The 19,075-nt window shown below is 30.8% G+C and overlaps 1 protein-coding gene across 4 annotated transcripts in view; it reads right to left on the bottom strand.

Annotated features, from left to right (window-relative positions):
* The window catches only part of LOC143246694 (solute carrier family 25 member 32-like), a 69,693-nt gene extending 52,947 nt beyond the window's left edge, over window positions 1-16,746 (bottom strand). For 2 of the 4 annotated variants that reach the window (XM_076493777.1, XM_076493778.1), the window contains exons 1-2: window positions 16,383-16,745; window positions 15,746-15,899 (exon numbers count right to left, since the gene is read on the bottom strand). In XM_076493777.1, the coding sequence (XP_076349892.1) occupies window positions 15,746-15,899; window positions 16,383-16,539 (311 nt within the window). In that variant the 5' untranslated portion in view covers window positions 16,540-16,745. Of the gene's footprint in view, window positions 1-15,745; window positions 15,900-16,382 lie in introns of all 4 variants that reach the window. The other 2 variants (XM_076493779.1, XM_076493780.1) reach the window with 2 other exon arrangements.
* Between the last annotated feature and the right edge of the window lie 2,329 nt (window positions 16,747-19,075).

Genomic DNA, 19,075 nt, shown 5'->3' with positions numbered 1-19,075 from the left:
CACACGTTTTATATTGTTTATTGTAGAATAAGTTATGGTTGTTTGTATCTCACACGTTTTATATTGTTTATTGAAGAATAAGTTATGGTTGTTTGTATCTCACACGTTTTATATTGTTTATTGAAGAATAAGTTATGGTTGTATCTCACACGTTTTATATTGTTTATTGAAGAATAAGTTATGGTTGTATCTCACACGTTTTATATTGTTTATTGTAGAATAAGTTATGGTTGTATCTCACACGTTTTATATTGTTTATTGAAGAATAAGTTATGGTTGTATCTCACACGTTTTATATTGTTTATTGAAGAATAAGTTATGGTTGTATCTCACACGTTTTATATTGTTTATTGAAGAATAAGTTATGGTTGTATCTCTCACACGTTTTATATTGTTTATTGAAGAATAAGTTATGGTTGTTTGTATCTCACACGTTTTATATTGTTTATTGAAGAATAAGTTATGGTTGTATCTCACACGTTTTATATTGTTTATTGAAGAATAAGTTATGGTTGTATCTCACACGTTTTATATTGTTTATTGAAGAATAAGTTATGGTTGTTTGTATCTCACACGTTTTATATTGTTTATTGAAGAATAAGTTATGGTTGTATCTCACACGTTTTATATTGTTTATTGAAGAATAAGTTATGGTTGTATCTCACACGTTTTATATTGTTTATTGAAGAATAAGTTATGGTTGTTTGTATCTCACACGTTTTATATTGTTTATTGAAGAATAAGTTATGGTTTGTTTGTATCTCACACGTTTTATATTGTTTATTGAAGAATAAGTTATGGTTGTTTGTATCTCACACGTTTTATATTGTTTATTGAAGAATAAGTTATGGTTGTATCTCACACGTTTTATATTGTTTATTGAAGAATAAGTTATGGTTGTATCTCACACGTTTTATATTGTTTATTGAAGAATAAGTTATGGTTGTTTGTATCTCACACGTTTTATATTGTTTATTGAAGAATAAGTTATGGTTGTTTGTATCTCACACGTTTTATATTGTTTATTGAAGAATAAGTTATGGTTGTTTGTATCTCACACGTTTTATATTGTTTATTGAAGAATAAGTTATGGTTGTTTGTATCTCACACGTTTTATATTGTTTATTGAAGAATAAGTTATGGTTGTTTGTATCTCACACGTTTTATATTGTTTATTGTAGAATAAGTTATGGTTGTTTGTATCTCACACGTTTTATATTGTTTATTGTAGAATAAGTTATGGTTGTATCTCACACGTTTTATATTGTTTATTGAAGAATAAGTTATGTTTGTTTGTATCTCACACGTTTTATATTGTTTATTGAAGAATAAGTTATGTTTGTATCTCACACGTTTTATATTGTTTATTGTAGAACAAGTTATGTTTGTATCTCACACGTTTTATATTGTTTATTGAAGAATAAGTTATGGTTGTATCTCACACGTTTTATATTGTTTATTGTAGAATAAGTTATGGTTGTTTGTATCTCACACGTTTTATATTGTTTATTGAAGAATAAGTTATGGTTGTTTGTATCTCACATGTTTTATATTGTTTATTGTAGAATAAGTTATGTTTGTATCTCACACGTTTTATATTGTTTATTGAAGAATAAGTTATGGTTGTTTGTATCTCACACATTTTATATTGTTTATTGTAGAATAAGTTATGGTTGTTTGTATCTCACACATTTTATATTGTTTATTGAAGAATAAGTTATGGTTGTATCTCACACGTTTTATATTGTTTATTGTAGAATATGTTATGGTTGTATCTCGCACGTTTTATATTGTTTATTGAAGAATAAGTTATGTTTGTATCTCACACGTTTTATATTGTTTATTGTAGAATATGTTATGGTTGTTTGTATCTCACACATTTTATATTGTTTATTGAAGAATAAGTTATGTTTGTATCTCACACGTTTTATATTGTTTATTGTAGAATATGTTATGGTTGTATCTCGCACGTTTTATATTGTTTATTGAAGAATAAGTTATGTTTGTTTGTATCTCTCACGTTTTATATTGTTTATTGAAGAACAAGTTATGGTTGTTTGTATCTCACACGTTTTATATTGTTTATTGTAGAATAAGTTATGGTTGTATCTCACACGTTTTATATTGTTTATTGAAGAATAAGTTATGGTTGTTTGTATCTCACATGTTTTATATTGTTTATTGAAGAACAAGTTATGTTTGGTTGTATCTCACACGTTTTATATTGTTTATTGAAGAATAAGTTATGGTTGTATCTCACACGTTTTATATTGTTTATTGTAGAATAAGATATGGTTGTATCTCACACGTTTTATATTGTTTATTGAAGAATAAGTTATGGTTGTATCTCACACGTTTTATATTGTTTATTGTAGAATAAGTTATGGTTGTATCTCACGTTTTATATTGTTTATTGAAGAATATGTTATGGTTGTATCTCACACGTTTTATATTGTTTGAAAAGAGTTTCATAGAAAAGTCTAAAAAAAAACAAATGTTTGCATTACAAAATATCATTCACAATCCACACTTGTTACAAAACTAAACCAGCATCGACTAACACAACATTCAGCAACATTTACAAAATGTTCTGTTAAAATTTAATAACATATCTTAATTTTGTGATTTTCATTCACAGATTATGGAAATCATCTTACAAACAAACTATATCTGAACTGATATTCTGCATGAAAAGTTTACCCCCAAATGTATCCCCAGAAGCATACAAGCATTATCTAACAGTATCCCTTAAATACTGGTTCACTATTCATGTTTAGAGCACTTTATTTCAAAGCTGCTTTTCCCAAAAACCTCAAAAGTAAATGTTAAAAAGATAAAGAAGGAATATAGAAACAACACATTTGATATTAATGTTTTTCCACATGCAAGTACAACTAAATTAACTTTCAAATGTTTTGTTTTCAATACCCAGTCTAGTATGTTGGTCAGGTTATTTTAAATCAAGTTTGTTTTGTTCACATATTACTTTCTCAATCCTAAAATGCCTGGTATACATACATCTGTCGCATGGTTTATCTTATTACATTTAAAACATATCTTGCAATATTGGCTGAAACCTGAGACAAACATAATACACATTAAATAGTTTCTGTAAAACACAATATCTTATTTTTATGCAATATTTAGAAAAACTCAAAGATTTGCAAATTCAGAAAGATTTATGATGTTTTTTAAGAATTAACTAAAAATAATTACTTTTTCTTAGACTTTTTTATAGATTTTTATGAAATCTTAGATTCATTTAGAGCCTTCCAATAAATATTTATTAAACTGTAAATTTTGTTTATATTTGGTGTTTAAAAACACCATACAAACAGTTTGTGTAACAAACAATAAAAAGAACACTTATCGTACCTAAATTATAATAACTATCAATTTTTTTTTACTTATCAGAATGTTACATCTAATACTATTAAAGTTTCAAATCATTTTTATATTCTTTCATTTACCCACTTCATTTATTTCAATTTTATTTACCCATTAAAGTACATTTAGGTTAATAAGGCCTCATATAAACAAGCTCTTATTGATGAAAAATAACTTGATATTGTAAAGTGTACATGTCTTCTAAATGGTAATTCACAATAGAAAATACCAGCATATAAGTTGTCAAAAATAATGGAGCAAGTATTACCACCCTCACCCCTTACTGTACCCTTACTTCACATTTCATAGCTAATTGAAATAGTCAAGGTTGACCAACAAAAAGGCACAAAAATGGAGTTGAGACAGTCAAACGTCAGTAAATTCCTTTGCAAGCCAATCAAAAATAAGATCATTCACGAAATGAATTCATGGCTATTTACTGAATAATTATTGGTAAAAAGCATAATATGAAACACAGACGACAAACAAACGTTTGTTGATTTTTTAATATATTTTTCCCACTGATTAAAAAGGTTTGCTTTTATTATTATTATTAGAAACTTGGTGATATAATAGAGAAATAGCCTAATTCAGAAATAAGTTAAGGATGAATCAATATTTTGTGATAAATTTCATAAACGTAACTGTAGGCTAGGTAATCCCACACTATGTCTATACTTTAGACTTATTAAATCAACACTCACTGCACTTAGAGTTTCACAAACTTATACTACATAGCTATTGTCCATACAATTTAATAATATAAATTGCATCTCAACCACTATTATGTCTTTCATATCCCAGCTAGTCTAAAAAACCCTGGTATTGAGGGAAAAGGCCTTGTAAACACCAGATATAGAATACAGCATGATTCTCATACTGTATACCTTAAAATATAAATGTAATAAAAGTTGTTACCAACATATTATCATGGTAAACGACCAAGCTAAGCCTTTATCACTTTGCTAAGATGTCTATTCAAGTCTCCTTTGAACTGGAAAACACTCTCTTGTAGTTCAAGAGCAGAAAAAAACAGCTACGCATTTTGCTCACTCACCTATGGAGCCTAGATACAGATAATATATATAACACCATAAGAACTGATAAGACTGAAGAACCATAGCTGGCTAAACCTAATAAAATATTAAATTTACCACCATACTATTTACAATTACCTTTTCACCTAGAGGGCTATGAATGATGTCTGTACTCATACAAAATTCAGATATTAACAAATATCTACATCGTTGTTCAGAGCACAACAAGATAAGCCCAAATTCAAAATTTATGATTTTTAAATTCTTTTATCTATAAAATTAAATAAACACTTGACCACATGAGTTTCTACTTGGAGGTTTTTTTTAAAAAGTATACAGAATAACTACAAGTTTATTTTCTATACAGTTTCTAAATCAGTGTTGCTCTTGACCAAGTAACACACCCTGATGAGTATCAAAACTGGTTCAGAAGATAGTTTTCACAGATTTCATTCTAAGCCCTTCTTTAGGTGATATCATGGCTCAATTTCAATTGTTTCTTTTTATTAACCTATTGTACAATTAAACTGCTTTGAATTATTGTTTCAGAAAGAAATGGTTCCAACACCAATCAGAGATTTCTGGGGAAAAGTTCACTAACTATTGTATATTGCATTATGTACAATATTGTGGTTTTCAGTTAAAAATTACAGTACACATTGAAAAACATTCAACTTAATCCAAGTAAAATATAATATAAAAACATGTATACATAGAACAGCAATTAAAAATAATCCTAAATAATTAGGACACTACAATGTTTTCCAAAATGGATTTCTGAATTAACTTAAATACAAATTGATCCACATACATACATAATTCAGAAACCTGTTTAAATTACTTCAAATTATGATGTAGAAATTCTGTTTTATGTAATTTACAGTGTTATTGTCAACTCAAACCTAAATTAGCCTGTTGTAACATTAATGTTTCAGGAGTCTGAAATACTAATATACAAACTTAATGTATGAATATTGCACATAAATGTACCTGTTCCTAAAAGTCAAGTTAATACTTCATAACAGCTCAACACTGTTAAATATCATACCAAACATATAACTATGTACCTTACAGCTTATGTATATTGCTTGCTCTTTGGTAGCAACTGTTTATAATTATGCAAAAAGATAATTTAATATTTGATGATCAAACTATAACAATGATTTATCTATTAAGTATTTAACTAAGTACTGTTTATATAAAATATACTGATATATGTTTTTGTGTACACCAGTGTCACTATTTGTTTATAATTAAGCACAAAGCTACACAATGTGTCATCTGTACTCTGCCCACCACAAGTGACAAAATGCAGTTTCTAGGATTGAAAGTCAGCAGCCATATCACTATATGGCCAGTTTTACCATGCAAGTTAAATATAACAGCTTATGGAGTCTAAACTGGCATTACTAAAGGAATGTTAACACTAAATTAGTTTTGCTTTTAACCCGACTCTCCCAGACAGTATTTGTTACAATCACAAAAGGCTTTAAATAGAAGGGCTACAACAGTGAGAAATAATGATAGCAATTACACCTGTTTGTTAACATTACAGTACAATTACTGACACCACATCACCAATATAATATACTGACAGTAGTAACATTGTCATTGGACACGTACATACTCCATGCAAGTAAGAATTGTCATGAAAGAGATAACTTGTGAAGTGTTTACAATCTTTATTAGATAAAAGATGATTATAGTTTCATGTTATTAGTTTCAATAATATGCATCAACGAAACAAAATTATTAGCACTATCTGTATAACAGAGACATCTTGTCAGATAAAACATGTCACAACATTAAAGTATTGACACTATCAGTATAACAGAGACATCTTGTCAGATAAAACGTGCCACCACATTAAAGTATTGACACTATCTGTATAACAGACATCTTGTCAGATAAAACATGTCACAACATTAAAGTATTGACACTATCTGTATAACAGAGACATCTTGTCAGATAAAACATGTCACAACATTAAAGTATTGACACTATCTGTATAACAGAGACATCTTGTCAGATAAAACATGTCACAACATTAAAGTATTGACACTATCAGTATAACAGAGACATCTTGTCAGATAAAACGTGCCACCACATTAAAGTATTGACACTATCAGTATAACAGAGACATCTTGTCAGATAAAACGTGCCACCACATTAAAGTATTGACACTATCTGTATAACAGACATCTTGTCAGATAACACGTGCCACCACATTAAAGTATTGACACTATCTGTATAACAGACATCTTGTCAGATAACACATGTCACAACATTAAAGTATTGACACTATCAGTATAACAGAGACATCTTGTCAGATAAAACATGTCACCACATTAAAGTATTGACACTATCTGTATAACAGAGACATCTTGTCAGATAACACATGTCACAACATTAAAGTATTGACACTATCAGTATAACAGAGACATCTTGTCAGATAAAACGTGCCACCACATTAAAGTATTGACACTATCTGTATAACAGACATCTTGTCAGATAAAACATGTCACAACATTAAAGTATTGACACTATCTGTATAACAGAGACATCTTGTCAGATAAAACATTTCACAACATTAAAGTATTGACACTATCAGTATAACAGAGACATCTTGTCAGATAAAACATGTCACAACATTAAAGTATTGACACTATCTGTATAACAGAGACATCTTGTCAGATAAAACATTTCACAACATTAAAGTATTGACACTATCAGTATAACAGAGACATCTTGTCAGATAAAACATGTCACCACATTAAAGTATTGACACTATCAGTATAACAGAGACATCTTGTCAGATAAAACATTTCACAACATTAAAGTATTGACACTATCTGTATAACAGAGACATCTTGTCAGATAAAACATGTCACCACATTAAAGTATTGACACTATCAGTATAACAGAGACATCTTGTCAGATAAAACATGTCACAACATTAAAGTATTGACACTATCTGTATAACAGAGACATCTTGTCAGATAAAACATGTCACCACATTAAAGTATTGACACTATCAGTATAACAGAGACATCTTGTCAGATAAAACATGTCACAACATTAAAGTATTGACACTATCTGTATAACAGAGACATCTTGTCAGATAAAACATGTCACAACATTAAAGTATTGACACTATCTGTATAACAGAGACATCTTGTCAGATAAAACATGTCACAACATTAAAGTATTGACACTATCTGTATAACAGAGACATCTTGTCAGATAAAACATGTCACAACATTAGAGTATTGACACTATCTGTATAACAGAGACATCTTGTCAGATAAAACATGTCACAACATTAAAGTATTGACACTATCTGTATAACAGAGACATCTTGTCAGATAAAACGTGCCACCACATTAAAGTATTGACACTATCTGTATAACAGACATCTTGTCAGATAACACATGTCACAACATTAAAGTATTGACACTATCAGTATAACAGAGACATCTTGTCAGATAAAACATGTCACCACATTAAAGTATTGACACTATCAGTATAACAGAGACATCTTGTCAGATAAAGCATGTCACAACATTAAAGTATTGACACTATCTGTATAACAGAGACATCTTGTCAGATAAAACGTGCCACCACATTAAAGTATTGACACTATCTGTATAACATACATCTTGTCAGATAACACATGTCACAACATTAAAGTATTGACACTATCAGTATAACAGAGACATCTTGTCAGATAAAACATGTCACCACATTAAAGTATTGACACTATCTGTATAACAGAGACATCTTGTCAGATAAAACATGTCACAACATTAAAGTATTGACACTATCTGTATAACAGAGACATCTTGTCAGATAAAACATGTCACAACATTAAAGTATTGACACTATCAGTATAACAGAGACATCTTGTCAGATAAAACATTTCACCACATTAAAGTATTGACACTATCTGTATAACAGACATCTTGTCAGATAAAACATGTCACAACATTAAAGTATTGACACTATCAGTATAACAGAGACATCTTGTCAGATAAAACATTTCACCACATTAAAGTATTGACACTATCAGTATAACAGACATCTTGTCAGATAAAACATTTCACAACATTAAAGTATTGACACTATCTGTATAACAGAGACATCTTGTCAGATAAAACATGTCACAACATTAAAGTATTGACACTATCTGTATAACAGAGACATCTTGTCAGATAAAACATTTCACAACATTAAAGTATTGACACTATCTGTATAACAGACATCTTGTCAGATAAAACATGTCACAACATTAAAGTATTGACACTATCTGTATAACAGAGACATCTTGTCAGATAAAACATGTCACAACATTAAAGTATTGACACTATCTGTATAACAGAGACATCTTGTCAGATAAAGCATGTCACAACATTAAAGTATTGACACTATCTGTATAACAGAGACATCTTGTCAGATAAAACATGTCACAACATTAAAGTATTGACACTATCTGTATAACAGAGACATCTTGTCAGATAAAGCATGTCACAACATTAAAGTATTGACACTATCTGTATAACAGAGACATCTTGTCAGATAAAGCATGTCACAACATTAAAGTATTGACACTATCTGTATAACAGAGACATCTTGTCAGATAAAGCATGTCACAACATTAAAGTATTGACACTATCTGTATAACAGAGACATCTTGTCAGATAAAGCATGTCACAACATTAAAGTATTGACACTATCTGTATAACAGAGACATCTTGTCAGATAAAGCATGTCACAACATTAAAGTATTGACACTATCTGTATAACAGAGACATCTTGTCAGATAAAACATGTCACAACATTAAAGTATTGACACTATCTGTATAACAGAGACATCTTGTCAGATAAAACATGTCACAACATTAAAGTATTGACACTATCTGTATAACAGAGACATCTTGTCAGATAAAGCATGTCACAACATTAAAGTATTGACACTATCTGTATAACAGAGACATCTTGTCAGATAAAGCATGTCACCACATTAAAGTATTGACACTATCTGTATAACAGAGACATCTTGTCAGATAAAACATTTCACCACATTAAAGTATTGACACTATCTGTATAACAGAGACATCTTGTCAGATAAAACATGTCACAACATTAAAGTATTGACACTATCTGTATAACAGAGACATCTTGTCAGATAAAGCATGTCACAACATTAAAGTATTGACACTATCTGTATAACAGAGACATCTTGTCAGATAAAACATGTCACAACATTAAAGTATTGACACTATCTGTATAACAGAGACATCTTGTCAGATAAAACATGTCACAACATTAAAGTATTGACACTATCTGTATAACAGAGACATCTTGTCAGATAAAGCATGTCACAACATTAAAGTATTGACACTATCTGTATAACAGAGACATCTTGTCAGATAAAACATTTCACAACATTAAAGTATTGACACTATCTGTATAACAGACATCTTGTCAGATAAAACATTTCACAACATTAAAGTATTGACACTATCTGTATAACAGAGACATCTTGTCAGATAAAACATTTCACAACATTAAAGTATTGACACTATCTGTATAACAGACATCTTGTCAGATAAAACATGTCACAACATTAAAGTATTGACACTATCTGTATAACAGAGACATCTTGTCAGATAAAACATTTCACCACATTAAAGTATTGACACTATCTGTATAACAGACATCTTGTCAGATAAAACATGTCACAACATTAAAGTATTGACACTATCTGTATAACAGACATCTTGTCAGATAAAACATTTCACAACATTAAAGTATTGACACTATCTGTATAACAGAGACATCTTGTCAGATAAAACGTGCCACCACATTAAAGTATTGACACTATCTGTATAACAGAGACATCTTGTCAGATAAAACATGTCACAACATTAAAGTATTGACACTATCTGTATAACAGACATCTTGTCAGATAAAACATGTCACAACATTAAAGTATTGACACTATCTGTATAACAGAGACATCTTGTCAGATAAAACATGTCACAACATTAAAGTATTGACACTATCTGTATAACAGACATCTTGTCAGATAAAACATTTCACAACATTAAAGTATTGACACTATCTGTATAACAGAGACATCTTGTCAGATAAAACGTGCCACCACATTAAAGTATTGACACTATCTGTATAACAGAGACATCTTGTCAGATAAAACATGTCACAACATTAGAGTGTTGACACTATCTGTATAACAGACATCTTGTCAGATAAAACATTTCACAACATTAAAGTATTGACACTATCAGTATAACAGAGACATCATGTCACCACATTAAAGTATTGACACTATCTGTATAACAGAGACATCTTGTCAGATAACACATGTCACAACATTAAAGTATTGACACTATCAGTATAACAGAGACATCTTGTCAGATAAAACGTGCCACCACATTAAAGTATTGACACTATCTGTATAACAGACATCTTGTCAGATAAAACGTGCCACCACATTAAAGTATTGACACTATCTGTATAACAGACATCTTGTCAGATAAAACGTGCCACCACATTAAAGTATTGACACTATCAGTATAACAGAGACATCTTGTCAGATAAAACGTGCCACCACATTAAAGTATTGACACTATCTGTATAACAGAGACATCTTGTCAGATAAAACATGTCACAACATTAAAGTATTGACACTATCTGTATAACAGAGACATCTTGTCAGATAAAGCATGTCACAACATTAAAGTATTGACACTATCTGTATAACAGAGACATCTTGTCAGATAAAACATGTCACAACATTAAAGTATTGACACTATCTGTATAACAGAGACATCTTGTCAGATAAAGCATGTCACAACATTAAAGTATTGACACTATCTGTATAACAGAGACATCTTGTCAGATAAAACATGTCACAACATTAAAGTATTGACACTATCTGTATAACAGACATCTTGTCAGATAAAACATTTCACAACATTAAAGTATTGACACTATCTGTATAACAGAGACATCTTGTCAGATAAAACGTGCCACCACATTAAAGTATTGACACTATCTGTATAACAGAGACATCTTGTCAGATAAAACATGTCACAACATTAGAGTGTTGACACTATCTGTATAACAGACATCTTGTCAGATAAAACATTTCACAACATTAAAGTATTGACACTATCAGTATAACAGAGACATCTTGTCAGATAAAACGTGCCACCACATTAAAGTATTGACACTATCTGTATAACAGAGACATCTTGTCAGATAACACATGTCACAACATTAAAGTATTGACACTATCAGTATAACAGACACATCTTGTCAGATAAAAGCGTGCCACCACATTAAAGTATTGACACTATCTGTATAACAGACATCTTGTCAGATAAAACGTGACACCACATTAAAGTATTGACACTATCTGTATAACAGACATCTTGTCAGATAAAACGTGCCACCACATTAAAGTATTGACACTATCAGTATAACAGAGACATCTTGTCAGATAAAACGTGCCACCACATTAAAGTATTGACACTATCTGTATAACAGAGACATCTTGTCAGATAAAACATGTCACAACATTAAAGTATTGACACTATCTGTATAACAGAGACATCTTGTCAGATAAAGCATGTCACAACATTAAAGTATTGACACTATCTGTATAACAGAGACATCTTGTCAGATAAAACATGTCACAACATTAAAGTATTGACACTATCTGTATAACAGAGACATCTTGTCAGATAAAGCATGTCACAACATTAAAGTATTGACACTATCTGTATAACAGAGACATCTTGTCAGATAAAACATGTCACAACATTAAAGTATTGACACTATCTGTATAACAGAGACATCTTGTCAGATAAAACATGTCACAACATTAAAGTATTGACACTATCTGTATAACAGAGACATCTTGTCAGATAAAACATGTCACAATATTAAAGTATTGACACTATCTGTATAACAGACATCTTGTCAGATAAAACGTGTCACAACATTAAAGTATTGACACTATCAGTACAACAGAGACATCTTGTCAGATAAAACGTGTCACAACATTAAAGTATTGACACTATCAGTATAACAGACATCTTGTCAGATAAAACGTGCCACCACATTAAAGTATTGACACTATCAGTATAACAGAGACATCTTGTCAGATAAAACGTGCCACCACATTAAAGTATTGACACTATCTGTATAACAGAGACATCTTGTCAGATAAAACATGTCACAACATTAAAGTATTGACACTATCTGTATAACAGAGACATCTTGTCAGATAAAACATGTCACAACATTAAAGTATTGACACTATCTGTATAACAGAGACATCTTGTCAGATAAAACATGTCACAACATTAAAGTATTGACACTATCTGTATAACAGAGACATCTTGTCAGATAAAGCATGTCACAACATTAAAGTATTGACACTATCTGTATAACAGAGACATCTTGTCAGATAAAACATGTCACAACATTAAAGTATTGACACTATCTGTATAACAGAGACATCTTGTCAGATAAAACATGTCACAACATTAAAGTATTGACACTATCTGTATAACAGAGACATCTTGTCAGATAAAACATGTCACAATATTAAAGTATTGACACTATCTGTATAACAGACATCTTGTCAGATAAAACGTGTCACAACATTAAAGTATTGACACTATCAGTACAACAGAGACATCTTGTCAGATAAAACGTGTCACAACATTAAAGTATTGACACTATCAGTATAACAGACATCTTGTCAGATAAAACGTGCCACCACATTAAAGTATTGACACTATCAGTATAACAGAGACATCTTGTCAGATAAAACGTGCCACCACATTAAAGTATTGACACTATCTGTATAACAGACATCTTGTCAGATAAAACATGTCACAACATTAAAGTATTGACACTATCTGTATAACAGAGACATCTTGTCAGATAAAACATTTCACAACATTAAAGTATTGACACTATCTGTATAACAGAGACATCTTGTCAGATAAAACATGTCACAACATTAAAGTATTGACACTATCTGTATAACAGAGACATCTTGCCAGATAAAACATGTCACAACATTAAAGTATTGACACTATCTGTATAACAGACATCTTGTCAGATAAAACATTTCACAACATTAAAGTATTGACACTATCTGTATAACAGAGACATCTTGCCAGATAAAATGTGCCACAAATTAAATGAGTCTAGAGACTAAATTTCCTACAAGTTAATAACCCTAACTATTGTAATTTTAGCTTTATTAAGTGACAAAGAAAAACAAGTAAATGGGAGTATAACATAACCCCCATGGGAGTATACCATAACGCTCAAGTTAAGAGAAATGGTACAAATGTTTCCCCAAGAGCTCAATTATTTACAAGGCAATTTAAACACTGTGATTAAGACAGAAAAAATACGAATACTTTCTCCAACACAAAATTTATAAACAACAAAATCCAATTAAACAAATATCTGTCTTACTGTAGTTATTAACAAAATAGGAAATCCACAGACAACAAGATACTAAACTACAGTACTGAAAGTGATTTTATGGAACATTTAGTAATCTGATTTCTGTTTGCTGGCATTATGCATTTTAACTGTTGTTAAATAATACTTTAAACAGAAGAAAAGGTTAAGGTCTCTAAAATTATTTTATCTTGAAAAATGAAGAGTTAAAGAAAAACTGAGTGAGGTGTACAAGATTGTAAAGGGCATTGGTAATGTTAATGCATCACATGTTGTTGTTGTCATTAATGGTGAAAATTGCAGGACTAGAAGACACTAATATTTTAGCACAGTTGGATGAGTCATCTTTAGCTAAGACAGTTCTTGCTAAAAATTTTGTTTCCTTTTGAATTTTACACAAAGACCTCCCTAATTTAGCGGTTTATGACTAGCGGGAAGGCATCTAGTCATCAGTACCCACCGCAAACTCTTGGGCTACTCTTTTACCAATGAATAATTGGGTTACCCATCACATTATAACATCCCTATGGCTGAAAGTGAAAGCATGTTTGATGTGATGGAGGGTCACACCTGTGACCCTCAGATTGCAGGTTGACCATCCTAACCACCTGACCATGCCATACCCCATTAGGGCAGTTGACACTTGGATAATTTGTTTTCAGATGTGGTGAATGCAGTTAATTTTAGGATTGGCTTGATAAATACTTGAGTGATAACAGCGGGCTTCATTTTAGTTTCAAAGATTAGTTTATTGGATGAAATGATGCATATAAACTAACAAGGATGTACATGAACCAACAAGCCCATAATTTTCTTATTTCCATTTCAATTATTTTTTCTTTACTTTGGAAAGCAGTCACTTTCCCGCAACTGTCTGCAGGCAGTTAAGATGTAGGACATTGTGAACATGAGCACCCACATCTCACTCTTGTACTTTCTATATCTATTACAGCTCTTATTTGTCATGTAAGAGTAGCAAATTAAGTTATGACTAACAGATGGTGTATTACCACATACAGTTTGTTATAAAACTTAAAAAATAAGATGAAACTAAAATAAATTAAACAAAAAAATTCTACACTAATTGAAAAGATCCCAGGATACAATCAACTATAATTAGTCAGAGGTTTGGACTTGCTGTTTTTATCACAGTCCTTCCTTGTGATTTTGTTTACTTAACTTTATCAAAATGCAATAATTTTATATATATATACACACGGTGTTCAGAAAGTCACCGTGCAGTTTTGTAATCTTATACACGTAGAAATGCACAGCAACTTTCTGAACACCCTGTATATATATAATTTCATTCTATCTCAACTAATTTTTATAATTTATTAAATTTATAATTCTAACTAAGCTTTTTCCTCTTACACTCTGCAACTCTGTTTTCACTAGAATAACAAATAAAATGTGACTAGGTATATTTTGTCATACAGATTTCATTATGTTCTATTATCTTCAACTATTTTAAACCACACTTTTTATGATTTCATCTCATTAAAAGAAAAAAAACAAAAACAGACTTATGTTTTCACTAACATTTTCATAAGGCCAAATGCATAATTATGTTTATTGTAATAAGTAATTTTATTTTGTTTAAGAAAATTTACCAAAACTCTTAAAAGTTTCACACAATTTAAATAGGATCTCATCACTTAACAAAAACTTCACCAGAAAAATATTAAACATTTTACAGATCACATAAGTAGATTCACACACAAACACATAATAATATTTTGTTAATTTTCATTGACATGTGTATTACATTAATAACCACAGTTGGAAGTAACTAAAAGACAACATACAATAAAAAGTAGCAGCCCCAAGCTGTGCCTGCTCCCCAGCAATTTGGTGTAACTCCTCGATAAAATCCTCGGATACCTTCTTCTTGAAAAATAGATGTAACTGCATTAACCAGTCCATTATACTGAGGTCGTACAGACAAATGTCCATCATTCACTGCATAAAACAAACTTAGTAGTACATATAGTCTGACTCTACAAGTCATAGATTATGTATTTTTAGGGTTGTAATTTTATATAGAACTTTATAAACGTTTGTTTCACAAAGCCTAATCATGCTTAAACATTGCACACCTTCCTTTGTAATAAAGCACAATAAATAAATCTGATGTTATTATCATAATTTATTTCCCCAAACCATTATAGTGGATATCACTATAACTTAGTATAATTCTAAGCTGATTGAAACTGACAGTTTTATATAGGTTTTCAAACTTTATACAAATTAAATTTTTCTCGCCATAAAAATACGGAACAACGTCCTCAGTAAATACAGAGCTATAAAATGCTATATTTATTTAAATCAACGTTAAATTGTAAGGAATTATTGCTTTAGGTTGTTATTTCAGAATTAAATTGTTTAACACGATATTTTACGCTTTTTACTGATACCTTAAAACATCCAAAACTTCATACTTACCGGCAAATCTAATTTTTAATAAGTCAAGTGGATGAAGCACTAACGTGGATGTAACACCACCACTTACTCCAGCAAGAAGGTGTTCAAATCTCACATGGTTAAAGAGGCCGTAGAAACTTTGTCGTCTGCCATTTCCATTTCTAGTTTGATGACCCATTGGAATTCACGTGAAGAAACTATCAACTTGTTTTATTTGAAAATATAATTTACACTTCTAAGATAAGCATTATAATTTCACTATCCTCTTATAATTTTTCAATTTTAAGAACATCCTAACTTCATCCATTTTTAGTTTTACTTTTAGCCTAGTTTTCAGCTTCGCAAACCTACTACGCAATGCCTGCGCGGTCATACAAAATATAGGCCTACACTATTAGAAGCAAGACTAATAAGAGGATTGGCTAAACGAAAATGTGACGTATTTAAATTACAATAAATTACGAAATAAACAAACAAATAAAAAGCTGTCGTACGTGTTTTTTAAGCCAAAAGCTATGCATTGGAAGATATGTGTGTGTGTGTGTTTCCTTATAGCAAAGCCACACACATCGGGCTATCTACCGAGTCCATCAAGGAGAATCGAGCCCCTAATTTTAGTGTTGTAAATCCGTAGATTTACCGCTGTACTAGCGGGGGACCCTTGGAATATCTACTACTACGAATTAGACTGCGGATTTTAATTTTATAACTCTAGCACTAAACACTGGCCAACGGTTGCAATAAGTGTTGTTTTAAAACAAATATTCATTGTACTTATCGCCTAAATCTTATTCAAGATAGTGAGAATTACCTCAGCTATATATTTATTTATTTATAATGAAATAAATAGCTTCAATACTATTATTTACATTAATTGTTAATAAGCGATTAAAATCACCACAACAAATCAATAATGAACCTAATATAAAACAAGCATTAATAGGTTATTTGTAAAATCCATTGTAGATCCCAGTTGTCACCTTCAAGTAAAAAACGGGTAATGTCTGTGGTAATTGTTCCCAAATGTGTTGGAGATATTCTATCTGAACGAAATATATAAAATTCATAAAAACTATTTTAGTGGGATTGATCATAACATTAATACGTCCCCATGGCTAAAAGATAGTAAGTAGAACTTACTAAGACAAACTTCATGTTCAATAACCACAACTATATACAAACAAATGGTCTAAGCATGGGCAACCCAGTATCACCCGTTCTAGCCAATATTTTTTATGACACAAGTTGAAACAATGGCAATTAACACAGCATTACATCCACCACTATACTGGTACAGATATGTAGATGACACGGTTGCGGGATTCAAATCTACAGAACACATACTGAATTTTTTCAATCACATTAACTCTATACATCCCAACATTAACTTCACATGTGAACAGGAAGAAAACAATCAAATATCTTTTCTTAACCTCAAAATTACAAGAACCGACACACAATTTTAAACAGAAATCCACCGAAAAATCACCCATACTGGACTATACATTCCTTGGGACTCAGCACATGAAACAAAACAAAAGCTCAACATACTAAGAAACCAAATAAACACAGCCATAAAACTATGCTCACCAGATAAAATTAACGATGAATTAGACAAAATAAAACAATACTTCATCAACATCAATAAGTTTCCTCCACAAACCGTAGAAAACATTATACGCACACACCCAGACAGAAAGCAAAATCAACCAACAAAAGTAAATATATCTCACGAATTAAAAAATCACGAAACCATATACTGCTGCATACCATATATTCCTGACATCAGCAGACAAATAACCAACATTTGGCAAAAACTAGTAACAAAATATGACATTCCAGTTAATACCAAATTTATTCAAACACCAGGCACAAAACTGAGGTCTATACTATGTAAAAACTACACTGACAAACACCACACCAACATTATTTATAAAATACACTGTAATAACTGCCACGACTTATATATTGGAGAAACAAGTAGAAAAATGGAAACCAGATTCAAAGAACATAAAAAGTCACCTTCACACGTTTTCGAACACTGCAAGTCAAACAAACGTAAAATTAAAGAAGCCTTACTTATACAACAACTTAAACCCAAAATAAACCAATATAAAGGAACGCCTTTATACCTGTATTAATATAATAAAATAAATAAAATTACATATTCAAACATCTAACACCGCCCTTTACATTCTGACACTTAGTTACACAACCCCTTCCAAATATGTGGTCAGCTTCCGGTCAGTTACCTCTTTCTTTGTGAACCTGACGATGACCGAAGAAGGTCGAAACGTTGTTCGTTCTTCTATGTAAAATATTTTCTCAACCCAAACGAGCCGTTTTTGCATATATATATTTCTCTACAAGTGGGTTTTCTCGACATCACTGATTATTATTTCATTAACAACTTTAGTAATTTTAAGGACGTTCAAGGGTAACCGCTTTCCCACAACTGGCTACAAACAGTGAAAGGAAATAAGACTTGAGAAGTTGTGGAAATAAGCACTCAATTCTAATTACTGCCTAGTTTGGATTTTGTCTGGTAGATGCGATGTTCCAACACATTTGGGAGCTGTTACTACAGACATTACACGTTTTCACTTTAAGGTGACGAGCGGGATTTACAATGGATTTAGCAAAAAAAATAAATTATGAGTATTTTGTATATTTATACGTGAATATTATGATTTAGGCTTCAGCTAGAAAGTACA

Source organism: Tachypleus tridentatus, chromosome 3 (assembly GCF_004210375.1).
Source record: "Tachypleus tridentatus isolate NWPU-2018 chromosome 3, ASM421037v1, whole genome shotgun sequence".
Lineage (NCBI taxonomy): Eukaryota > Metazoa > Arthropoda > Merostomata > Xiphosura > Limulidae > Tachypleus > Tachypleus tridentatus.
This window is presented reverse-complemented; position numbering and strand designations above follow the sequence as displayed.